Source organism: Bos mutus, chromosome 3 (genome assembly GCF_027580195.1).
Source record: "Bos mutus isolate GX-2022 chromosome 3, NWIPB_WYAK_1.1, whole genome shotgun sequence".
NCBI classification, from domain to species: domain Eukaryota; kingdom Metazoa; phylum Chordata; class Mammalia; order Artiodactyla; family Bovidae; genus Bos; species Bos mutus.
In genome coordinates this window covers 73,082,468-73,109,901 of record NC_091619.1, presented here as the reverse complement: position 1 = coordinate 73,109,901, position 27,434 = coordinate 73,082,468, and the positions used below count along the sequence as shown (strand labels likewise).

Sequence of the window (27,434 nt, the reverse complement as noted above, 5' to 3'; positions counted from 1 at the left end):
CTATAGGGGGATTATAGGTAGTAAAACCAGAAAGATAGACTAGTATTAAATTATAATTTCCTTGAGTACAATGTTGAGGAATTTGGACCTTTTCCTGAAATAATTTGGTTTCTGTGCCCAGAAATGACATGAATTGAGGGATTACTCTTTGACAGTGATAAATATGGATTAGATGAAGCTGAAAGCTGAAGGTAGGCAACTGGCAAAGAGGCTGTTACAAAGTCCTGGGTCACCAGAGCCCATGAAGTAAGAGGGGCTAAACCAAGAAGTAAGTAAACTAACAAGCGAAAGCAGCTAAGGGATTCTTCATCTTTTAAACCCTAATTCTAATATCATCTCTGATGTTGTTATTGTTCAGCCACTAAGTCATGTCCAACTCTTTGTGACCCCGTGAACTGCAGTATGCCAAGTTCCTCTGTCCTCCTTATCTCCCAAAGTTTGTTCAAATTCATGTCCATTGGGTCAGTGATGCTATCTAACCATCTCATCCTCTGCCACCCTCTTCTCCTTTTGCCTTCAGTCTTTCCCAGCATCAGGATCTTGCCCAATGAATCAGCTCTTCACATCAAGTGGTAGAAGATTGGAGCTTCAGCTTCAGTATCAGTCCTTCCAATGAATATTCAGGGTTGATTTCCTTCAGGATTGACTGCTTTAATCTCCTTTAATCTCCAGTCCAAGGGACTCTCAAGAGTCTTCTCCAGCACCACACTTCAAAAGAATCAATTCTTTAACACTCAGTCTTCTTTATGGTCCAGTTCTCACTTCTGTACATGAATACTGGGAAAAAACATAGCTTTGATTGAACAGACCTTTGTCAGCATGTTATCTGATATGAAGCCTTTTCTGGGTCAGGCAGAGAGGATGAAAAGAGAACATATATTCAAGACATATAACAGAGGTAGAATAAACAGATGCTTGAAATTGACTGATTTGGAGGGTGATAGCCTGGAAAATCCCATGGGTGGAGGAGCCTGGTGGGCTGCAATCCATGGGGTTGCGAAGAGTCGGACACGACTGAGTGACTTCACTTTCACTTTTCACTTTCATGCATTGGAGAAGGCAATGGCAACCCACTCCAGTGTTCTTGCCTGGAGAATCCCAGGGATGGGGGAGCCTGGTGGGCTGCCATCTATGGGATTGCACAGAGTCAGACATGACTGAAGTGACTTAGCAGCAGAGGAAGAAAAGTTAGGAATAGCTTCCAAGTTTCTGTTTTAGACTACAAGGAAAGTATTGGTAGCATTTATCAAAATAGGAGATAGAGACGTTAGAGGCAAGTTCTTTCTAGCAGCTTTACTGGGACAATCAATCTTTCCTTTTCTTAAAGTGTGGTGGGCTCCATCTTCTTATTTTGGCACTGATGGTTCTCCATCCCCAAGACCTGTGAGCTCTACTCACAGTGTGAAGGTCCAGTTTGACTCTGGGAACATCACCCACTGTGGCCTCACAGGAGAGTTATTCTCTGAACCGGTCTTCCCCATGAGTGAACTGCTTTGAGAAAGAACTTTCTGTGTCTTCCTCAGGCTTTAACGTTAAGGAAACAAAAATCTCCTTGGAGTCCCTTCTTGTTGCCAAGAGTTTTACTGAGAAAACATTTCTCTATTTCCCAAACGTGTCAAATATTTCAATACCTTGGAGAATGCTGATGCTTGTGTCCTTTTCTTTGCTTGAAATTTCCTTTCTGCCTTCTCTGTCCACTGAACTCTTCATCTCATTAGCCCTGATTCCAATATTATCCAATATGAAGCCAACTCTGGGTCAGTTCCTGAATTACAAGTTCTCACAACACTGACATTTTCTGGGCAACATGAGACCCAGGCATAATAAATTAGCACATTAATTTCAAAATCATTGAACTTCTGAATTTTCTGTTAGAATATAAACTCCATCAGAGCAGGGACTATGTTTGTTGTATAAATCCTTGGATTACTGTTTAACACATAAGAAAAACCTCCAATTATCCATTATTATTATTAATTTTAAGTTTTTATGTCCATTTCACTAAGTTGTGAGGTACCTGAAGGCAGTGACGACATGTTAGTCCTAGCCCTTAGCCTAGCGTCTGATGTGTGCTCAATAGATGTTTGTTACATTAATGAAATAATTGTTTGTTTAATAAATTTAAAAGGCTTAATTTACAAGGAATTTGTAAAGTGAAGTTTCAGGGTAATACAAAAGAGATATAATCAATCTGTTACTTTGTCTACAATGACAATGATGTATGAAGTATCAGACCTTTCTTTCTCTTTGGGCACTTAGCTAAGTGTTTTGTAACACTGACAAAAAGTGAATCTTTCCTCAGTAAAATTCAGGTTCAAAAATATAATTTTTGACAGTACGTTGAGAAACACTGTTTAAACTTACGACTTTTTATTTTTATTTTTTAACTTTACAATATTGTATTGATTTTGCCATATATCAACATGAATCCACCACAGGTATACACGTGTTCCCCATCCTGAACCCTCCACCCTCCTCCCTCCCTGTACCATCCCTCTGGGTTGTCCCAGTGCAGCAGCCCCAAGCATCCAGTATCGTGCATCAAACCTGGACTGGCGACTCGTTTCATATATGATATTATACATGTTTCAATGCCATTCTCCCAAATCATCCCACCCTCTCCCTCTCCCACAGAGTCCAAAAGACTGTTCTATACATCAGTGTCTCTTTTGCTGTCTCATATACAGGGTTATTGTTACCATCTTTCTAAATTCCATATATGCGCGTTAGTATACTGTATTGGTGGTTTTCTTTCTGGCTTACTTCACTCTGTCTAATAGGCTCCTGCTGCTGCTGCTAAGTCGCTTCAGTCGTGTCCGACTCTGTGCAACCCCATGGACTGCAGCCTACCGGGCTCCTCCGTCCATGGGATTTTCCAGGCAAGAGTACTGGAGTGGGTTGCCATTGCCTTCTCCTATAATAGGCTCCAGTTTATATAATTACCCATAAGAAATAGTGGTATTAGAATTTGGTGTCTTTAACAGATCTTTGATTGAAATGAGTCTTCATTATGAGGCACATTTCACAATGGTCTCATCTGTAGTTTATTTGTTACCTATTGTTCTATTTGGTTTCTCTTATACAGTCCATTATTTCTTATAGATATTGTATTATATTTTATTTCACAACTTCTGACTGCTGATTGTTATATTTTAACATGATAGACTATGCCAAATTATATCCATGAGGGAAAAATTAGTCCTGTTTCAGTTCAGTTCAGTTCAGTTGCTCAGTTGTGTCTGACTCTTTGTGACCCCATGAACCGCAAGATGCCAGGCCTCCCTGTCCATCACCAGCTCCCAGAGTCCACGAAACCCATGTCCATTGAGTCAGTGATGCCATCCAACCATCTCATCCTCTGTCGTAGTCCTGTTTAAGGCCAATCAAAAAGTTATCCTAAGTGAATTTGTTTTTAAATGGCTATTTTAAGTGATCATATACAGCTGAAAGAATATATCATTCTAATTATTAAATAAAATCAGATGTTATTTCTATGTATTGATAAACACCATAAAAAATACCAGTAATGTAGGTTTTAGCATTCAAATATTAAGGGAAGAATCTCTCATAGTAAATACATAGAAGAAAAAAATCTAGTTGAGTCTGAGGCAAATATTTTAAGAAGAAGCTGAATTTAGGGAAAAATTGTGAATATATAACAAATATAAAAGTGAAGAGGTATACAGATTTGAAAAATATTATCTTTACCTTATTTCTGAAACTATAAAGTAATAAAAAGTAAAGAAACAGTATATATATAGACCTACAGTCATTGTTTCTGAAAAGTTGAAATTGTAAACATCAGAAATCATACCAAAATACACAGAATAATTGATGAAAATGAAATTGTCAAAATGAAAAACTATAATTTTGATAAGTCAAATTCAGGAAGGAAAACACATAAATTACTTATAACATTGTTGGACCTAGAAGGTATTATGTTATTAATCAATGAAATAAGTCAGACAGAGAAAGATACATACATACATAATTTCTATGATAAAATACATACATACATACATAAATACATACATATACATGGAATCTGAAAACCAAAACACAGGATCAAACAAACAAAAAACAGAGAGATCACATAGAGATCAGATGGTTGCCAGAAGGGAAAGGCATCAAGGGGATGAGTGAAATGGATGAAGGAAGTTAGTACAAACTTCTAGTTATAAAATAAATAACAGGGATGAAATGTACAGCATGAGGAATATAGTTAATAAGTATGTTATATCTTTATATGGTGACAGACGGTAACTAGACTTATCATGGTGATCAATTTGTAATGTATAAAAATGTCAGATCATTATGTTGTGCACCAAGAACTAACATACAGTTGTAGGTCAATTATACTTCAAATACAAACAAACAAACAAACAAGCTCATAGAAAGAGAGATCAGATCTGTGGTTACCAAAGGGAAGAAAGCAAGGAGGGGGTTGAAGATACAAATTTTCCAATTATAGGGTAAATAAGTACAGGGATCAAGACCATCCCCATGGAAAAGAAATGCAAAAAAGCAAAATGGCTGTCTGAGGAGGCCTTACAAATAGCTGTGAAAAGAAGAGAAGTGAAAAGCAAAGGAGAAAAGGAAAGATATAAGCATCTGAATGCAGAGTTCTAAAGAATAGCAAGAAGAGATAAGAAAGCCTTCCTCAGTGACCAATGCAAAGAAATAGAGGAAAACAACAGAATGGGAAAGACTAGAGATCTCCTCAAGGAAATTAGAGATACCAAGGGAACATTTCATGCAAAGATGGGCTCGATAAAGGACAGAAATGGTATGGACCTAACAAAAGCAGTAGATATTAAGAAGAGGTGACAGGAATACACAGAAGAACTGTACAAAAAAGATCTTCATGACCAAGGTAATCACGATGGTGTGATCACTCACCTAGAGCCAGACACCCTGGAATGTGAAGTCAAGTGGGCCTTAGAAAGCATCACTACGAACAAAGCTAGTGGAGTTGATGGAATTCCAGTCAAGCTATTTCAAATCCTGAAAGATGATGCTGTGAAAGTGCTGCACTCAATATGTCAGCAAATTTGGGAAACTCAGCAGTGGCCACAGGACTGGAAAAGGTCAGCTTTCATTCCAATCCCAAAGAAAGGCAATGCCAAAGAATCCTCAAACTACTGCACAATTGCACTCATCTCACACGCTAGTAAAGTAATGCTCAAAATTCTCCAAGCCAGGCTTCAGCAATACGTGAGCCGTGAAATTCCTGATGTTCAAGCTGGTTTTAGAAAAGGCAGAGGAACCAGAGACCAAATTGCCAACATCTGCTGGATCATCAAAAAAGCAAGGGAGTTCCAGAATAACATCTATTTCTGCTTTATTGACTACGCCAAAGCCTTTGACTGTGTGGATCACAATAAACTGTGGAAAATTCTGAAAGAGATGGGAATACCAGATCACCTGACCTGCCTCTTGAGAAACCTATATGCAGGTCAGGAAACACCAGTTAGAACTGGACATGGACCAATAGACTGGTTCCAAATAGGAAAAGGAATACGTCAAGGCTGTATATTGTCACCCTGCTTATTTAACTTACATGCAGAGTACATCATGAGGAACGCTGGGCTGGAAGAAGCACAAGCTGGAATCAAGATTGCCAGGAGAAATTTCAATAAGCTCAGATATGCAGATGACACCACCCTTATGGCAGAAAGTGAAGAGGAACTAAAAGTTTCTTGATGAAAGTGAAAGAGGAGGGTGAAAACATTGGCTTAAAGCTCAACATTCAGAAAATGAAGATCATGGCATCCAGCCCCATCACTTCATGGGAAATAGATGGGGAAATAGTGGAAACAGTGTCAGACTTTATTTTTCTGGGCTCCAAAATCACTGCAGATGGTGACTGCAGCCATGAAATTAAAAGACGCTTACTCCTTGGAAGGAAAGTTATGACCAACCTAGATAGCATATTCAAAAGCAGAGATATTACTTTGCCAACAAAGGTCCGTCTAGTCAAGGCTATGGTTTTTCCTGTGGTCATGTATGGATTTGAGAGTTGGACTGTGAAGAAAGCTGAGCACTGAAGAATTGATGCTTTTGAACTGTGGTGTTGGAGAAGACTCTTGAGAGTCCCTTGGACTGCAAGGAGATCCAACCAATCCATTCTGAAGGAGATCAGTCCTGGGTGTTCTTTGGAAGGAATGATGTTAAAGCTGAAACTCCAGTACTTTGGCCACCTCATGGGAAGAGTTGACTCATTGGAAAAGACTCTGATGCTGGGAGGGTTTGGGGGCAGGAGGAGAAGGGGACCACAGAGGATGAGATGGCTGGATGGCATCACTGACTCGATGGACGTGAGTCTGAGTGAACTCCGGGAGTTGGTGATGGACAGGGAGGCCTGGCGTGCTGCAATTCATGGGGTCGCCAAAAGTCGGACATGACTGAGCGACTGAACTGAACTGAACTGAAGTACTAGGAGTGTGATGTATAACATGAATAATGTAATTAACGCTCCTGTATATTCTATATGAAAGTCACTTAGAGAGTAAATACTAAGAGATCTCATCACAGGAAAAAAATTTTTTTTCTTCTTTTGTTATCTATATGAAATGATGGATGGTCACTAAACCTATTGTGGTAATCATTTCATTATATAAGTCAAATCGTCTTGCTGGACATCTTTAAACTTGTATAGTACTGTATGTCAATTATAGGTCAATAAAAGTGGAAGAAAAAAAAAACAAAATCAATTGAAGCTTCAAAAGCTTTGCAAATAATTTTATACATATTTTCTATTTCTTTTTAAATTATTAAAAATGAATATTATCTCTAAAAGTCCCAAAAGCGCCTTTGTACTTAATTTAAGTAGTAAAATATTCATTTCTGCACTAGCTTAGTATTGTCAAAAAATGTCTTTTCTAATCAAGAACAAAAGTGCTAAGACTATTTCTTTTATTTCTTTTATACTTTTGCATAAAACTCAAATTAATAAATCAGGACTTTTTTTTAAATGAGTGGGATATCAGACACTTCTAGGATTTAAAAGATCTTTATTTTAACTTTAGATCTGCCACCAATGTGCCATGTGACACTCTTAGAGGTACTTAATAGCTTGGTAGAAGGAGTGTATTTAGAAATATGCTTTTGGAAGTAAGAAACAGAATTCTGAGTAAAAGTGGCTTTTTAAGTAATAGGCACCTTGTTGTCCATAACAAAGCCTTGAGATAAGCAGTTCTAGAGTTGGTTTCAGTGGCTTAATGATTTTACCAAAAGCGCTTTCAATTTTTCTATATACTATTCCCAGCATGTTGGTTGTCATCCTTGGGTTTGTTGCCTCATGGTTTCATAGTGTCTGCCACAACTCCAGACCTCACATTTTCATTCAAACATGAGACAAAGAGAAGAAAGAGGGACGGGGGAAAGTTCACATGCCTCTCTCCCTCTTTTTAAATCAAGGGGAAAATTTTTTCTTAGGATCTCCCTCAGAATCTCTTTTCCTCCTCTTTCTGTTCTAGTAACCAGAACTGAGTCATATGCTATGTCCTAGCTGCAGAGGAGGTTTGCCTAGTAACTCTTTGGCATTTCCAGTTTCTGATGCAGGCTGATACCGCTGGCAAGGAAGAAAGAGAAAGGAAATGACAGTTGTCTGGGAAACCAGCCATGGCTACCTTGGCAGATTATTTTCAAAGGGTTTTATCTGCTAAAGTTCAAATTCTATGACATCTTAGTCACAGAGTGTCTCTGTATTATACATCAGTCAGCGTTATCAGCACTCTAAGGCCAGATCTATCTAAAAGTACATGAATATATAGAAAACCCAATGTGGCAAGTTATATTTTTTTTCAAATAATAGAAATAATGATCCTGAAACAATGAGCCTGTGTGTGTGTGTGTGTGTGTGTGCATGTGTGTGTGTGTGTGAAAAGGGTCTCATAAAACACACAGGGTCCCTGCTCAGTTTAAAACTATAGGAGTTTTAAAATAGCTTTGCCTGACTGTTTTTTCAGTAGCATTTGAAACCTATTCATGAGCAGACAGTGTAGTTTGCAGCATATTCTAGCGCAGATGAACATCTTCATAGTTGACTATATTTCCCTCTTGATTGGACTGCTTCAGTGCAAGTTAGGAGCTTCAGTTCCTCCAGTGTGGTCATCCACAGAGATAATTGTTGTAGTTTCTGCTCATATGTCACCATCCCTCCAGAAAGAGTTGAAAAAGTCTTATACAATTTTTTCTTTGTTGCATTGTCATGAGTTAGGAATGCATAAAAATGTTTGGTCAGTGGGAAAATTCATGTTCATAGTGAATGAATGATTGGTTCTGGTCATAAACCCAAGAGGACTAGAGAGAGAGTAATGAAATTCAGCCTTCTCCTCAATCTAATTAGAGCAGTGCAGAAATTGTCTTATATCTGGTTGCTGTTTCAGTTCAGTTCAGTCTCTCAGTCGTGTCCATTTACAAGGTACTATTTTACACTTCATTGGAGAAGTTTATCTTACTATATGAACTAGAGGTCATCTTCAGAAGTTGCCTGTGAGTTTATTTCTTCATACAGAATATTTTTTCATGCTATGCATTAAATTAGAGAAATGTAGTTATAGGAAAGAAAAATTTTTCAATATGACATCAAGAAATCAGCTTAAACTTTTAAATGTTGAATATTTAAAAGGAAAAAATATTTCCCAAGGACACACTGAAAATATGTGACAGTTTGATATAAATTATATATTTTAAATATTTTTCTAATAATTTAAATACTATAAGGAGACCTATCTTAATTAGAAGCATTCGCAAATTGCTTAATTAGAATTAAAAACTAAGTCTTCTCAATATTCTTCAACAAAATAATAGATGGTTTGTGTGGTTACATGTCCTTCTGGGATATCCAAGGAGTCAGTTTAGCTTTTTGTTGCTCTTCTTAGGAGGAAATTGAATGGATATGATGGAGAGTACATAAGTATTGTAATTGTAACATTGCCTTAAGATTTAGCAATAATCAAGGAAGAATTGTCTTAATTTTTATTGGAATATAGTTTGATTTACAATGTTGTGTATTATCAGGTATACAGCATAGTGAATCAGTTATACATAAGCATACATCCATTCTTTTTTTAAGATTCTATTCCTGTATAGGCCATTAAGGGAGAATTTTTATAGAAAATATTTTATCATAGAAATTATGTTATTGGATACTAAATTTTATATTTTTTCTGGTGTCTAAAGATAATGAATGTACATTTTTTCAAAATAAATGAGGTATGCCAGTGTTGCATTTTGAAAGAATATCAATTCCTGGGCCTTCTTGTCCTCAGTACATACGTCATAAGAAATGATTTATCTCAAAATATAATGTTCATTTAAAGAAAGATTGTGAACAAGAGAAGGACCCAATAGTGTGGTAGAATTGGCATGTCCAAAGTATAAAATGCAAATGTCCATTTAACACAGGAGATGGATTAAGTAAAGTGGAAAGATAGTATATGCTTTCCCTAAGTTCCAATGAGAGAGAAACATCAGACAGTAGGAACTGAGGGGAGTTTTCCTATCCTTGTGACATGAATAGCCACTAATTAGAGAGTGTCTGAGAACATTTGAAAGACAAGTTAAAAGCTGGAATGTATAAACCCATGCCAAAAATTTGCAGAATCTTGCAAGAGTCAGCAAACCCAAGTTACTGCACTGGGAATTTATGGAGAAACAAAAATCCTGCCAACTTAATGTGGCTTCAGAAGTAATTGTACACTTAAATAGATAAAACCTCTGAATCTGATAAAAAGCAAATCACAGATTATACAATTTTATCAAAGTGACAGATGTACCAAGATATTGCATTATTTCCCGTAATTGCTCTAACTGGAATCTTTTACCAGATTTGCAATTGGATAAATGCTATAAAGTAATAGCATTCTAGTAAGGATTTAATTTTCATAAGTGCAACCAAATGACACTATTTAGAACAAATGCCCCTAGATTCCAGTAACATGTACCCTAAGAATAAGAATTTCAAATAGTATACAAATATAGTTATCTAGTGGCAATTATCTAGTGATAAATATTTCCAGTCCTTAATTTATCTGTTATATCAAGTTTTGAAGACTTAGATATTTCTTACAGGCCAGGCTTATATCTTAAACACATGGAGCTATCTAGATTGATGTAGACCAGGAGTTGGAAAATTATGGCTTCTGTTCCAAATTTGGTGATCCCTTTTTTATAAATAAAACTTTATTGGAAAACAATCATCTTCATTTGTTAACATGTCATATATGGCATTGCACTACAATGGCATAATTGAGTAATTGAGACAGAGACAATATGGCCCACAGAACATAAAACACTTCTTATCTAGCCCTAAATAGAAAAACGTTTGTTGACCCCTGGCATAGACTACAGTCAGCTTTAGAGCATATCCTTTTCTTAAAAACATTCATATTTAAACAATGGTCAAGCCAAATAATTCAGGCCAGATTTAGATGACTAGCCACTGCTGGAAAAAGAGATCCTGTGTCAGCCCTGACACTAACTTTCCATGTGACCTTAAACAAGTCACCAAATCTCCTCTAGAGAGAAGGGAACATTCCTTTTTCCTGAGGTTGCAGTGCATAACACCAAATGGCAAAAATCAACATGGTCTTTTAAAAAAGAATGTGAAAATCAAACCAGGGAACATGTCTAAAATAGTTATAAATGCAAGGAGAGCCTGAAGTGAATATTGGGAGCTGAGAGGCAGAGCCTGATTGGTCAGAGTTTCAAGCAGACAAATGAGGATGATGTGATCAAATTTAAATCCTGTATTCATGATAGGAAAACACACAGGCTTGTGTTTTCATGCACTAAGAATATGTCTACGATTTTATGGACTAGAATGGAGAAGAACACAATTTCGTCACCTGCAAAAAATCATTTAAAGCGTTCTCCTAGTCTAAGAAATGTCCTATAGAAAAGAGAAATGTTTTTGATCATATATATGGGAAATAGTCAAAATGAATCTGTTAAAAAATCATAATAAGCATTTGTATATTTTATGAGAAATCCTGCTGATAAGAAACCTATTTGACATTTTTTAAGCAAGATTCTTTGGAAGGACTGATGCTAAAGCTGAAACTCCAGAATTTTGGCCACCTCATGAGAAAAGTTGACTCATTGGAAAAGACTCTGATGCTGGGAGGGATTGGGGGCAGGAGGAGAAGGGGACGCCAGAGGATGAGATGGCTGGATGGCATCACTGACTCGATGGACGTGAGTCTGAGTGCACTCCAGGAGTTGGTGATGGACAGGGAGGCCTGGCGTGCTGCAATTTATGGGGTCGCAAAGAGTCGGACACAACTGAGTGACTGAACTGAACTGAACTAAACTGAAGCAAGATTTGCCAAAATGTACTGGCCATCTGAATTTTTTAAAAATCATGCAACACATAAGTCCTTAGGAAAACTTCAGGAAACTCTAACCTCAATAATTTCTTAAAATATTTCCAACTCTGAAATTCTTCCCTAAGTTTTTCAATACCTAACTCTTAAAGACCACCTACCATATGTCAGGCACTATTTATGTGCTTTAACTTATTAACTTATTTTAATCATCAGAATAACCCTATAATGTAAGGATTCTTATTATCATTCCCATATTACAGATCAGAAGCAAAGATATTCTTGTTGGTTTAAAGTCAAAGAGCTAGTGAGAGGTAGAATTGGGATTTAAACCCAGGTTGTCTGAATTGATTCTGTGTCCTAAACTGCTTTCCTTTTAGAGTTTTGTTGCTGTATTTGAGATATCAAAAAAAGTGAAAAACTCACCTACATATTTCACTTAGTATTTTTTATTATTTGGAATTTTTAAAACCTACTAGTTGAAATGTCAGGAGTAAACTTAACACAAGATATAGATATTCTAAGACAGATGAACTTCAGCTTTATCTGCCTTTAACGTTATGCATAATTCTTAGTAAGTAAGCTAATGTATATTCATTACAATATTCATTAAATCAGGCCTATTAGGATATCTCTTTAGCAACTGTTAATTAATTGTAGATGCCTGGTAAAAATTGAGTGGTTTTTCTTTGTAAATATTTCTAGAATTCAAACATCTCACTGGTAAAGAATTATTCACTCATGCACATATGAATATCTTCACTAAACAAACACTGACTGAGAAGCTGTTTGTGTGACTGACAATTTACTTGCTCTCATGAAGCTTGAATCTATCAGGAGGGAAATAATTAGGAAGTAAACAAAAAGTATTTTAATTTTCAGTTATAAATATTAAAATAAAAATGTTAAATACTTTCTACGGTAAGTGTTAAGAAGATGAAACAGGGCAATATACAAAGTGAAGATGCGAAGGGAGATTTAATTTGGGGATATGAGGAGGAAACATATGAGCTGAGTTGAAGAGGAGCCAGCTTTGGAAAGATTTATGGGTAGAATGTTATAGGCAGGAGAAGTAACAATGATAAAAGTAACAGTCATGGATATTTTACACATTTCTACCACTTTTACATATATAATATGAACATAGGTTGGTAAACATCATTTAACACAATTGAGTACCAATTTCATTAGAACTTGCTCATTAGAACTTCAGATAACTAGGTGAACATTACAAATGAGTCTGAATTATCAGCAAGTTACTTCGTTCAGACAAGTGATGATAAAATTGTCAGCATAACTGATGGAGAATGTGACCCAAACTGTAACCAAGTCCTGATATTTTCTCCCTGACCTATGGTTGTGATCGTGCCTTCCAGGCCAGTCATTTGTAAGGGGAAGTCATACCAGTTAGATTCCTGTGCGGAGACAGGGAAATAGGCCCCAGACCCACACGTGTTTACCATAAGGACAAAGGCGTACAGTCGAATGAGTACACTATACTCACATTTCTTGTCCATGGGACCTGATTACCCTGTTAGAAAATGCAATCCTGTCATAAGAATTCTTCTCATCTTCCTCCTCTGCTTAACTGTTCTTCATAGCACTTACAACCTTCTAGTATATTATTTTATTTTACTTAATCATTTTATTTATTGTCATTATCATCTGCACTGGAAGTACAGTCCTTTCAAGGAGTAATTTTTCTTTCTTTTCACACAGTGCTATTCCCCAGACCCCAGAAGACTCTCTAGCACATAATAATCTTTCAAAAGCAGTTTATGAGTAGAGAAAGAGTACACTTTTTTTTTTTTTTTTTTTGGCATTTCTGAGTGCCTGAAAGAGTCTGAATTATAGTAGTATTTCATTTGCTGCTCATGAAAGTCCTATAAGATAGTGGCTACATGGACTTTAAAGATGAAGGAACTAAATTTTTTTAAGATTTGAGCCAACAATGCCTCCAGAGTTTCTGTACATAGTCAAGACTTGAGGATAGCATTCTGGTTAGTGGGGAGATAAAAAGTTTGAAAATCAGAAGAATGGTACTACCTTTTCCTTTGTTGTTTGTTATACTTGAAAATGGCTTGACAAATACTGATTATGTATGTAATGCGCATGAGTACTTCTAAGCTTTGGGACCAACTCTCCCCCAAGGTTTACAGTTATTCAAAGCTGTAACATCATCAAGCCAATATGCTTAGGAGATAATGAGTACAAAAGTTAGGAGTAGGGGATTTTAGTACAAGCTCCTATGTATAAAATAAGCTACCGGGTATATAGTTTATAATATCTATAAATGAAATATAACCTTTAAAAATTGTGAATAACAACCTTGTCCATCTGAAACTTACATGATATTTTAAATCGACTATACCTGAATAGAAAAGAAAAAAGTTGGTCTATAACAGAAATTCATTTAAGGTAGTAAAAATTGACAAGATTGATGATGAAATTGTGGCCATACTGTGGAATTTTAAAATGCTTCATGAAGAGCTGAGTTTATCCTTTGGTTCCCAAGCCTGTGTGGATTATTAAAAATATGGATGTTAGAGCCTCAACTAGTACCTTGTACTGGTACAGATATTTAACAAGCTTCCCAGACTTTCATTAAGCAGTCAGGCTTGTACTCCATCCACAGACTGGCATTTGGAAACATGGTAAGCTACTAAAGGTTTTCAGGTAACAGTTTGAACATGTTTCTGTATATTTGAAATTTACTTCTCCCTGAAAAATACCCCCATATCTGTACATAATATACCCAGATAAATCTGACAAGAAGGTGGCTGGAATGTTTTTTGGAGCAATGTGTCATACACTGCCTCACAATATTTTTCTCCATCTGTTATAGGTCAATGCACAAACTGGCCCAGTTGGAAAGACTTGACCTAGGCAATAATGAATTCAGTGAGCTGGTGAGTGAATACATTTTCTAAACTTGACTAATAAATCACCAGGAGATTATTTCTGTTGCTCTTTGTAACCCCAGGTATTAAATCAAGTGCACATTTACGTTTTCTAAATATAAAAACAAAATAAAATCTGAAATTAAAGTGATTGTTTAGCTATATAGTAAACTACAGGTAACTGAATAATATTAGGATTAACTTTTTTTAAAAGGGTAGGGTAAATAGATAGGCAGATGCAAATTGTCAGTTTTGAGCACGAGCTATGTAGCAGACACCATGTTCAGTGTGTTACATATGTTGCCTCATTTAATCCTGATTTGCCATGTTACCATAATAACTTTATAGAAACAAGCTGAAAGTGGTCACTGATTTACATATCTTTTATGTGGTTGAACAGGGCTTCCCTCATAGCTCAGTTGTTAAAGAATCTGCCTGCAATGCAGGAGACCCCAGTTCGATTCCTGCGTTGGGAAGATCCACTACAGAAGGGATAGGCTACCCATTCCAGTATTCTTGGGCTTCCCTTGTGGCTCAGCTGGTAAAGAATCCACCTGTAATGTGGGAGACCAGGGTTTGATCCCTGGATTGGGAAAATCCCCTGGAGAAGGGGAAGGTTACCCAAGCCAGTTTCTGGCCTGGATTCAAGACATCCTGGATTCCATGGCCTGGATTCCAGACATCCTGGAATGTGAAGTTAAGTGGGCCTTAGGAAGCATCCCTACGAACAAAGCTAGTGGAGGTGATGGAACTCTATCCAAGCTATTTCAAATCCTAAAAGATGATGCTATAAAAGTGCTAAGCTCAATATGCCAGCAAATCTGGAAGACTCAGCAGTGGCCACAGGTCTGGAAAAGGTCAGTTTTCATTCCAGTCCCAAAGAAAGGCAATGCCAAAGAATGTTCAAACTACTGCACAATTGCACTCATCTCACATGCTAGCAAAGTAATGCTCAAAATTCTCCAAGCCAGGCTTCAACAGTATGTGAACCATGAAATTCCAGATGTTTGAGCTGGATTTTAAAAAGGCAGAGGAACCAGAGACCAAATTGCCAACATCCGTTGGATCATTGAAAAAGCAAGAGAATTCCAGAAAAACATCTACTTTTGCTTTATTGACTATGCCAAAGCCTTTGACTGTGTGGATCACAAAAAACTGTGGAAAATTCTGAAAGAGATGGGAATACCAGACCACCTGACTTGCCTCCTGAGAAATCTCTATGCAGGTCAGGAAGCAACAGTTAGAACTGGACATGGAACAGCAGACTGGTTCCAAATAGGAAAAGGAGTACTGTTGTCACCCTGCTTATTTAACTCACATGCAGAGGACATCATGTGAAACACTGGACTCGATGAAGCACAAGCTGGAATTGAGATTGCTGGGAGAAATATCAATAACCTCAGATATGCAGATGACACCACCCTTATGGCAGAAAGTGAAAAAGAACTAAAGAGCCTCTTGATGAAAGTGAAAGTGGAGAGTGAAAAAGTTGGCTTAAAGCTCAACATTCAGAAAATGAAGATCATGGCATCCGATCCCATCACTTCATGGCAAATAGATAGGAAAACAATGGAAAGAGTGACAGATTTTATTTTGGGGGGCTCCAAAATCACTGCAGATGGTGACTGCAGACATGAAATTAAAAGACTCTTAGTCCTTGGAAGAAAAGTTATGACCAACCTAGACAGCATGTTAAAAAGCATAGACATTACTTTGCCAACAAAGGTCCATCTTGTCAAGGCTATGGTTTTTCCAGTGGTCATGTATGGATGTGAGAGTTGGACTGTAAAGAAAGCTGAGCACCAAAGAATTGATGCTTTTGAACTGTGGTGTTGGAGAAGATTCTTGAGAGTCCCTTGGACTGCAAGGAGATCCAACCAGTCAATCCTAAAGGAGATCAGTCCTGTGTGTTCATTGGAAGGACCGATGTTGAAGCTGAAACTCCAGTACTTTGGCCACCTGATTCGAAGAGCTGACTCATTTGAAAAGACCCTGATGCTGGGAAAGATTGAAGGTGAGAGAAGGGGGTGACAGAGGATGAGATGGTTGGATGGCATCACCAACTCAATGGACATGAGTTTGTGTAAACTCCAGGAGTTGGTTATGGATAGGGAGGCCTGGCATGCTGTGGTCTATGGGGTTGCAAAGAATTGGACACAACTGAGCAACTGAACTAAACTGGACTGAACTTAGACCATAAATGATTTGGTCATTATTCCAGCCTTTATCCAGTTTATTGAGGCTAAAAACTGACTTTTATTCCTTTGTGATTAGAAGTTTAATCTAATTTTAGGAGTTGCATGGTCCCTTTAGGTTGTGTTCATCTTTCTTGCAGAGAAATGCTCTGTCATCTCTTGCCTTTCTCTGCATGTCTCTTTAAGATGGAATTTGGGTGAGTGCAAAGGAATGTACATGTCTTTCTAACTTGAGGGAAAAAGACCCCCTGGTCTCAGACTGATTTTCAGAAATGTTGGCCTCTGAGAATGATGTCTGCAGCTGATACTACCTTCTATGTCCAGTCTGCAGTTCTGAACCTGGAGTCAGTCTTTTGGGCTCAGGCAGTACCCACCTGGTAGCATTGGCCATTTCCCTCTTGCTGAAGGTGCAATCACCCAGCTATCATTGCGTGTGCATGCATGAGTCCCTACCCTGTCTTCCCTCCAGCACCATGCTTGGCAGTCTGTCCCTGAATTCTGTTGTGAAGGAACCCTCACCAGTTACAATGCTGCTGCTGCTGCGTCGCTTTAGTCGTGTCCAACTCTGTGTGACCCAATAGACGGCAGCCAACCAGTTCTTCCCATCCCAGGCAAGAACACTGGAGTGGGTTGCCATTTCCTTCCCCAATGCATGAAAGTGAAAAGTGAAAGTGAAGTCGCTCAGTCGTGTCCGACTCTAGCGACCCCATGGACTGCAGCCTACCAGGCTCCTCCATCCATGGGATTTTCTAGGCAAAAGTACTGGAGTGGGTTGCCATTGCCTTCTCCGACAATGCTGCTAGTGGCCCTAAACAAGTCTACAGGCTCCGAGAATCCACATGACGTGCAAACTGAAAAAGGTCCAATAAAAAAAAAATTTCAGAGCTTCCTTTTGCCTGTTAAACTGCACTGCCAAGCTTGCTCTGCTTTGGATGCACCTAACTTTGTTATAGGGCAGCTGGCAAGGTGGCCTCAACACAATATATCAAGAGGACCTGGTACCTAGTATAACACACCTCTGGTATTTTTAAGGGAAACATTTATTAATTTAAGTAGAGCGAGAGGTAATGGTAGTGCATAACAGTAGCAAAACTAGTTTATACTATTTTTAAAATTAGTTTTTAAGAAGGTAGGATCTGCCCATGACATATAACTTGGCCTAGTAGTTGAAAGAACATGCACAATGGATTCAGATGACTGAGATTTAACTTTCATCACTGGTTAGCTGGGTACCTTTAGGTCTGTAACTTACTCTCTATCCTCAGCTTCCTCTTCAATAAAATAAAGGTATCAAACCTAACTATCTCATAGACTTTTTGAGAGAATTTCATGTGAGAGAATCTATAATAAACAATGTGTGTTTCAAATGAATTTCAATTCTGTCCTGTATAGCATTTTGCAATCCTTTTGTATGGATACTTTGTGAATCAATGTTTTACTATAAATATTTGCATCAACAAAGATGAATAAGACATGTTTATTTTTTGAAATTAAGCTTACTAAAAGTAAAATTTAAATACATGTATTTTACCTTCTGCTGTATGATGTCTAAGAAATCATCTGAGCAAAAATATCTTTTACTTTTGAACTCCCAATATTCCCACTTGTCACAAAGTAGGTCTCTTAAACATTTTGTTTTGCATTTGTACTGGGGTACTTTATTTGATAATACTCAGTAATTTGGTAGGGTAGGGGGATGGGAATATAATTCTAGAACTTCATATCTCTAATATTATTTACTTTTAGCCAAATTTTTGACTTTCATTAATCATACATGTGGGAGTAGCTGTTGTTTCTCTGACAGTAACAATTTTTAATGTGAAAATAAGAGAATTTGCTCTGATAAGAGACCTCTAGAAGCAATATCACATGGAGGAAAGGGAATTAAATTCCAATCTGTAGCTAAATACTGACACATAGAAGATTATTAGATGATTCATTTTGTGACACAGTAAAGAAGTGGAGAGATGGCAGTAAGTAAAAAAAGAAAGAATGGGGAAGCCTAATGAAGAGAACAGATGTCTGCTTGTTACAGAAGCAATGTACATACCCTGCATAAGGTTTGAACTGGATGCCTACTTATGGATGCTTTTGTAGTAATAAAAGATTCTACATAAAAGAAATTATGCTTCTAATAGCAGCAAATTCTAGAAGATTCTGGACATAGTTCTGAAACATAATAGATTCTTAAAGCTTTTTTTTCCCCAAAGATATCTTTTACAGCTTTTTATTCAATATAAAAATTAAATAAATGTTCATTTAAAAATTTATAAAATTAAAAGTATAAAGATGATATTATAAATAATTGGTGATTTCATCCACTTGTGTAATCATTATTAATAATTTTGGTATATTCTTTTTCCCCTCTCCCATTTTCTTTTTTATGAGATCAAATGAATATTTCTTGGGGCCTGATCACAAATGGTACACTGTTAGGCTGATGTGTGGAGTTGGATAGTATCAACCCTTAAACCCTTTGGTATACCCTAGGTAATACAGTCTTCACACTGTCACAATAATGAATAACATCTGAATGTCAAGCAATGGTCAGGGATGTTAAGACAGATTAAATGATTATCATGGGGTCCAGAAGCTGTATGATAATATATTTCAAGATTATAGAGATTTATCCCATAAACTAAGAATTGTTACTGGTTCTGAACTGGTGGAGGAAATAAGCCCTCAAAGTAAATCACCATCAGCAAGAATACTGGCAAATTGAACAGACTGAATAGCAGAGCCTGGAGGAGACAGGATGGCTCCAGTAACAGTGTGAGGTCACAGCTGACCATCCCTCAAATCTAGCTCCAGCCTCCTGCTCCTTCACTTCCTTTCTTCATCCGACTCTGACTTACAAAGGAGAGACTGAGACACACAGGTAAATGTCACTTAGAGCCCTCAACAACTCTGCTATGAGAACCTTCATCAGAAGAGTCAGTCATAAGAAGCAAAATAGAAAGCTTTTTTGCCAACCAGAAAGAGAAACCTGCTCAACTCAGAGGAGGCTAACAGCAGGCTGAAAAAGGGTCTGTGTGCTTAGAGTTCAGGAAATTAAAAGGTGGCAGGCAGCAGCCTGGGTGACAAACCACTGACCACAAAGTGACAAAGGACAGTGGGAGGTGAGCATAGAGATTACAGTGGTCATTGGAGTAGCATCTCCTGTTATGTGAAAGTTTCTCTTCTATTTGCCCAGCACTCTGCACCCCCACCCACCACCACAAAGGGACTCTTACAAGGAATACTTGGGAAAGAGGATCTTGATATGGGAGGTCAGATCCAAACAGGAGGGAAGGCAGAGAAATGAGCTTTGAAATTTTACTGTAACTATGACATACATTCTGTCGTTTTTGAGATTGCATCCAAGTACTGCATTTCGGACTCTTTTGTTGACCATGATGGCCACTCCATTTCTTCTGAGGGATTCCTGCCCACAGTAGTAGATATAATGGTCATCTGAGTCAAATTCACCCATTCCAGTCCATTTCAGTTCGCTGATTCCTAGAATGTCGACATTCACTCTTGCCATCTCTTGTTTGACCACTTCCAATTTGCCTTGATTCATGGACCTGACATTCCAGGTTCCTATGCAATATTGCTCTTTACAGCATCGGACCTTGCTTCTATCACCAGTCACATCCACAGCTGGGTATTGTTTTTGCTTTGGCTCCATCCCTTCATTCTTTCCGGAGTTATTTCTCCACTGATCTCCAGTAGCATATTGGGCACCTACTGACCTGGGGAGTTTCTCTTTCAGTATCCTATCATTTTGCCTTTTCATACTGTTCATGGGGTTCTCAAGGCAAGAATACTGAAGTGGTTTGCCATTCCCTTCTCCAGTGGACCACATTCTGTCAGATCTCTCCACCATGACCCGCCCATCTTGGGTGGCCCCACTGGCATGGCTTAGTTCATTGAGTTAGACAAGGCTGGAGATCCCCTGGAGAAGGGAATGGGAGCCCACTCCAGTATTCTTGCCTGGAGAATTCCATGGACAGAGGAGCCTGGCAGGCTACAATCCATGGGATCTCAAAGAGTCAGACATGATTTAGTGACTAAACAACAACAGTGGACTATAGTAGAGTATTTATATTATATAAAACTTCTTTATAGAAAAGCAAAAATAGTCTGCACTTTACAAATCACTATTTTAAATACTTAGTAAGGCTACAGATCACAATAAACAAGAATTTCTAGTCTTAATATTCAAATTGAATTTGTTTCTGTTGACTTTTTTCACTTTATTTCATGGAATAAAACAAAACTTTCAAATGAATAAATCAAGTGAAGAATGGAAACACTCTGAGCAAAATAATGTAGAAGAAATGCCAATAGTTTTATAGACCATTTGGCTTTATAAATAATATGAATGTGTTTTCATAGAAATTTGAGGCAGCTGAATGCTGTTTTAACTTGTAATTTAAATTAATTAGAATTTAACTAAGCTTTACCTTAATGGCCAATGAGTTCACCTCCATAGTTTGCCCAAGGTATCGGTAAAGCATCTGCCTGCAATGCAGGAGACCTGGGTTCGATCCCTGGGTCGGGAAGATCCCCTGGAGAAGGAAATAGCAACCCACTCCAGTATTCTTGCCTGGAGAATTCCATGGACAGAGGAGCCTGGTAGGCTACAGTCCATGGGATTGCAAAGAGTTGGACACAACTAAGCGACTTCACTTCACTTCACTTCATGCTCATTTTTAATTACCTAGGATGTGTGTATACATGAGGCAAGCATTATATTTATGTATCCAGCAATTTCCTTTATAGATAATTACAACATAGGTTTTCCACGTGCCATGTCATGCTAACTCACTTCAGTTATGTCCAACTCTTCAGGACCCCACTAGGCTTCTCTGTCCATGGGATTCTCCAGGCAAGGAGAGGACAGAGTTGCCATGCCCTTCCCCAGGGGATCCCAACTCAGGGATCAAACTGGCATCTCATGTCTCTGGCTGTGGCAGGCAGGTTCTTTACTAGTGCCTTGGGAAGTCCAAGGTTTGCCATACCTACTAATAAAATTTTATAAACAATAGGCCATCATGTTAGAAAACTGAAGGACAGAAGGGGGACTCTGAAGGACCAGAGATGTAATAACTCTAGGAAGCAGCTACCACCTCTAATAGAGGGGACAAATGGAAGACAGTCTAAGGAATAATGAAAACTTACAGCTGAGGCTCAGGCATATAAAGTGGGGCACCAGTGAGCTGGTGCTGATGTCTTCAAGGGGCTAATAAGGCTAGTTCTAGTTGTGTGGGAAAACTGCAAGCTGCAAACAATTGCTGTTGCTGAACTTTAGTGTCACTGCAGGGAGCAGTGTTGCTGTTGAGATGCTAACTGTCCAGCCATTAAGTAAAAGGAGCAAGTCCCTTCTTCCTCCTCTAGCCTCCCAGTCTGTCTCCACTATAACCAGTTGCCAGTGCCTGATGCAGAGCCACCTTTCAAGAAAAAAAAATTTAACTCAGAATTTCACTTCATGTCTGAACATAATTATGGAGTTTTTTTCAATAGAAGGATCAAACTGGGGTGTCCATTTTTATAAGTGCAACATCTGTTGATCTAGAACTTTAAGGAGCAATCTACTATATTGTACATACAAACCTCATTTCTTTAATTTTAAACTTTCTTTTTCCTAACAATAAAATAAGCTATCTTTGCCTCTGTTTTCAGAGGAAGAAGCTTTTCCCTCATTGCCATTTCTCATTATTGCAATAAGACTGGACACTATAAATGAAATTAATTAGCACTGTTTGTTGTTGTTCAGTTGCTAAGTCCTATCCAACTCTTTGAGACTCTATGAACTGTAGCACACGAGGCTTCCCTGTCCTTCGCTATCTCCCGGAGTTTGCTCAAACTCAGGTCCACTGAGTCAGTGATACCATCCAACCATTTCATCCTCTATCACCCTCTTTTTTTGTCTTCCGTTTTTCCCAGCATCAGGGTTGTTTCCAATAAGTTGGCTCTTTGCATCAGGTGGTCAAAGTATTGCAGCTTCAGCTTCAGTCCTTCCAATGAATACTCAGGGCTTCCTTTCAGATTGACTGGTTTGATCTCCTTGCTGTCCAAGGGACTCTCAGGAGTCTTCTCCAACACCACAGTTTAAAAGCATCAATTCTTCAGCACTCAGCTTTCATTATGGTCCAACTCTCACATCCATACATGACTACTGGAAAAACCATAGCTTTGACTTTATGGACATTTGTCAGCAAAATAATGTCTCTGCTTTTTAATATTCTGTCTAGGTTTATCATAGCTTTTCTTCCAAGAAACAAGCATCTTTTAATTTCATGTCTGCAGTCACCATCCGCAGTGATTTTGGAGCCCAAAAAAATAAAGTCTGTCACTGTTTCCATTGTTTCCCCATCTATTTGCCATGAAGTGATGGGACTGGATGCCACGATCTTAGTTTTTTTAATATTGAGTTTTAAGCCAGCTTTTCACTGTCTTCTTTCAGCTTCATCAGGAAGCTCTTTAGTTCCTCTTTGCTTTCTGCTATTAGAGTGGTATCATCTGCATATCTAAGGTTGTTGATAGCTTTATTTTCCTTTCCATAAATAATTTTTTCTGAGTGGCATATCTCTAAGTATAATCAAGTGTCCTGGTGATTTTGTCAATAGTTTCAGCCAGAGAGTTAAAGAAAAAATAAAAGCTCTGTGATTGAACCAATATAAATTATGTGAAAAAAGAATACAAATTTATAGTCAACACTTTACCAAAAAATAAGAGTATTGTGCAATTATGTAATAAACCCACAAGAATATTCTTGAGTTGTGAATAGGGATTTCAAATAACCCTAAAACTAACAAAAACTATATTTGAAATAATTAAATTCAAAATGCCATCTTCTACATTTGTATACTGAATATCATGTCAGGCTGTACTTTCTGAAATTTAATCAAAAATTTATTTGATTTCAACCTTCACAACAAACTGAAACTAGAAGACAATTGAAAATACTAATGAGAAATATAAAGAAAGAGGAGTAGAAAGAGAGAGTATGTGTGTGGTTGTGTGGGTCTGGGTGTGTGTGTATACAGGTCTGGAGAGTATAATTAGATAAGGTGGCCAGGGTAGTTTTACACAGAAGGTGACATTTTAGTAAAAAACCTAAAGAAGATGAGGGAATGAATCATGCTAATATCTGGGTGTATGATCATTCTAGACAGGGGAACAGGAAGTATAAACACCTGAGATGAAAGCAAGCCTGACTTGTGGACAGCAGGAAGACTAGAAGGCCTGGAGCAGGGTAAGTGAGAAGAGTAGGTGATGAGTTAATTGAGGGAATTTGGAGGCAGATACACAAGGAGAGGTGGAATCCTGGAAGACATTTCAAGGCTTTTGGCTTTTACTGTGAGTAAAGTAGAAGCCCTTTGGAAGGTTTTAAACAAGTAGAACCCATGGTCCAATTTATATTGTCATGTCATATTATGTTACATTAGGTTACAGTATGTTACATTAAATACACTGCATTATATCACCAGGATAATTTGATTGCTGTGTTGAGTATCATGGAAAGTGGGGCAAGGTGTAGTCAAAGAAACCAGTTAGGAAGTTATTGCAGTAATATAGGCAAGAAATGCTAGTGATCTGGAATGAGGTAGTAACAGTGGAGGTGGTAAGCAGGAGTTGAATTCTGGGTAAATGTTAAAGATATAGCTAGAAGGAGGATCTGAACTTGTAAATCAGGGATGTGCGTGCTCAGTCACTTCAGTTGTGTCTCTTTGTGGCCCTATGGACTGTAGCCTTCCAGGCTTCTCTGTCTATGGAATTCTCCAGGCAAAAATAGTGGAGTGGGTTGCCATGCCCTCCTACAGGGAAATTAGGAACACCTTCTTTTAAAAAATAACACAAAATTACAAATACATAATTAAGTATAAAAGCTAATGTTTACTCATGATGAAAAAAGAAACTGTGAATTTTAAATTACAAATTAAAATTAACAGAATACAATTTTGAAAAGCTGATAAATGTCATAAACATCATTAAATCCAGAAAAATAACATAATGGCACACATCTGCGATACCCCTTTTCCCTTCAATATGATGGTCTTATACTCTTTAACAGTCTTTTCTCATGACAAATATTTTGTAATATTATTTTCTATTGTGATAATAGAAAACTAACCCAGGTTTATCTCTACCATAGTTTTTATTACTGATAATTTGGAAACATTTGTTTCATCTTTATAATTTTCCATTGGTACACCTTGTAAAATTTTAGGACTGTCAAATTTGGTAAAACCTCTGACTCCCTATATTTCAAGCCTTGTTTTTCTTCCTTCACCCACATATCTGGTACTGAGAACCAAAGAATATATTCATATTCAAATACTTTCCTTGGCCTTGTACCTTAATATTATGAGGGTCAGGGGAGTTGAACAATGAACCCAGTCAGAGTATTTCTGGAAAATACTTCTATTCTAGATGGCTAACAACAGGTTAACTATACAGACACTTGATTGCAAATTATATAAATATATTCCATGAAATGTATACTAAAGTTATTCCCATGCAACTTCTTTTTATCTATTAATATCTCCCTAAAATGCCTGTGGTCATTTCAGGCACAAAGGAAGTCCAGTTCATTCAGTTCAGTCGCTCAGTCGTGTCCAACTCTGCGATCCCATGAACTGCAGCACGCCAGGCCTTCCTGTCCATCACTAACTCCCGGAGTTCACTCAAAGTCATGTCCATTGAGTCAGTGATGCCATCCACCCATTTCATGCTCTGTCGTCCCCTTCTCCTCTCTCCTTCAATCTTTCCCAGCATCAGGGTCTTTTCCAATGAGTCAGTTCTTCACATCAGGTGGCCAAAGTATTGGAGTTTCAGCTTCAAAATCAGCATTAGTCCTTCCAATGAACGCCCAGGACTGGTCTCCTTTAGCATGGACTGATTGGATCTCCTTGCAGTCCAAGGGACTCTCAAGAGTCTTCTACAACACCACAGTTCAAAAGCATCAGTTCTTCAGCACTCAGCTTTCTTTACAGTCCAACTCTCACATCCATACATGACCACTGGAAAAACCATAGCCTTGACTAGACAGACCTTTGCTGGGAAAGTAATGTCTCTGCTTTTTAATATACTCTCTAGATTGGTTGTAACTTTTCTCTCAAGGAGTAAGTATCTTTTTATTTCATGGCTGCAGTCACCATCTGCAGTGATTTTGGAGCCCCAAAAAATAAACTGTTTCCACTGTTTCTCCATCTATTTGCCATGAAGTAACGGGACCAGAGGCCATGATCTTTGTTTTCTAAATGTTGATCTTTAAGTCAACTTTTTCATTATCTTTCACTTTTATCAAGAGGCTCTTTAGTTCTTCTTCACTTTTTGCCATAAGGGTGGTGTCATCTGCATATCTGAGGTTATTGATATTGCTTCTAGCAATCTTGATTCCAGCTTGTGCTTCATCCAGCCCAGTTTCTCATGATGTATTCTGCATATAAGTTAAATAAGCAGGGTGACAATATACAGCCGTGACGTACTCCTTTTCCTATTTGGAACCAGTCTGTTCTTCCATGTCCAGTTCTAACTGTTGCTTCCTGACTTTCATACAGGTTTCTCAAGAGGCAGGTCAGGTGGTCTGGTATTCCCATCTCTTTCAGAATTTTCCACAGTTTATTGTGATCCACACAGTCAAAGGCTTTGGCATAGTCAATAATGAAGAAATAGATGTTTTTCTGGAACTCTCTTGTTTTTTCAATGATCCATAAGATGTTGTCAATTTGATCTCTGGTTCCTCTGCCTTTTCTAAAACCAGCTTGAACATCTGGAAATTCACAGTTCATGTATTGTTGAAGTCTGGCTTGGAAAATTTTGAGTATTACTTTACTAGCATGTGAGATGAGTGCAATTGTGCAGTAGTTTGAGCATTCTTTGGCATTGCCTTTCTTTGGGATTGGAATGAAAACTGACCTTTTCCAGTCCTGTAGCCACTGTTGAGTTTTCCAAATTTGCTGGCGTATCGAGTGCAGCACTTTCAGAGCATCATCTTTTAGGATTTGAAATAACTCAACTGGAATTCCATCACCTCCACTAGCTTTGTTTGTAGTGATGCTTCCTAAGGCCCACTTGACCTCAAATTCCAGGATGTCTGGCTCTAGGCGAGTGATCACACCATCATGATTATCTGGGTCATTAAAATCTTTTTTGTATAGTTCTTCTGTATATACTTGCCACCTCTTCTCAATATCTTCTGCTTCAGTTAGGTCCATACCATTTCTGTCCTTTATTGAGCCCATCTTTGCATGAAATGTTTCCTTGGTATCTCTAATTTTTTTTGAAGAGATCTCTAGTCCTTCTCATTATATTGTTTTCCTCTATTTCTTTACACTGATCACTGAGGAAGGCTTTCTTATCTCTCCTTGCTATTCTTTGGAGCTCTGCATTCAAATGGATATATCTTTCCTTTTCTCCTTTGTTTTTTGCTTCTCTTTTTATCTATTAATTTATTATATCTATTAACCTATTATTATTTACCTATTAATGTCTCCCTAAAATGCCTCTGGTCATTTCATCAGCACATGTCATGAGAGAAATTGCAACACAAAGGAATCAGGTTAGAAATTATAATTAAAAGGGTTTACTTTTCCCAGCATTTCAGGCCTAGGCACCTACTCGTATTCTTTTCTTATTTTTGATCAAATAACCCCAGACTTAGTGGCTTAAAACAATGCAAAGTTACTATCTTACAGTGGTGGAGGTCAGAGGTCCCAAATTTAAAGTGTTGTCAGGGTTTTGATCGTTCTAGAGACTTCATGAGAGAATCTGTTCCTTATCTTTTCTAGCACCTAGAGGCTACCTCATCCCGTGGCTGGTGATCCCTTTCTCACATTACTTCAATCTCTGTATCTGTCATTATGTCTCCTACTCTGATTTTACTTCTATCATTACATGTCTTTCTTTCTCTTCTCCCACTCCCCTGCCTCCCTCATCTAAGTACTTTTGTGATTACTTTGGGACCACTCAGATAATTCAGGATAATCTCTTTCTCAATATCTTTTAAATTAATCACA

At 37.8% G+C, this 27,434-nt stretch overlaps 1 protein-coding gene across 3 annotated transcripts in view; it reads left to right on the top strand.

The window, feature by feature from the left end:
- LRRC7 (leucine rich repeat containing 7) overlaps positions 1–27,434 on the top strand; it is a 478,825-nt gene that overhangs the window by 262,692 nt on the left and 188,699 nt on the right. For all 3 annotated transcript variants that reach the window (XM_070364524.1, XM_005898157.2, XM_070364529.1), the window contains one exon: positions 14,176–14,239. In XM_070364524.1, coding sequence (XP_070220625.1) covers positions 14,176–14,239 — 64 coding nt within the window. The remainder of the gene's footprint in view (positions 1–14,175; positions 14,240–27,434) is intronic.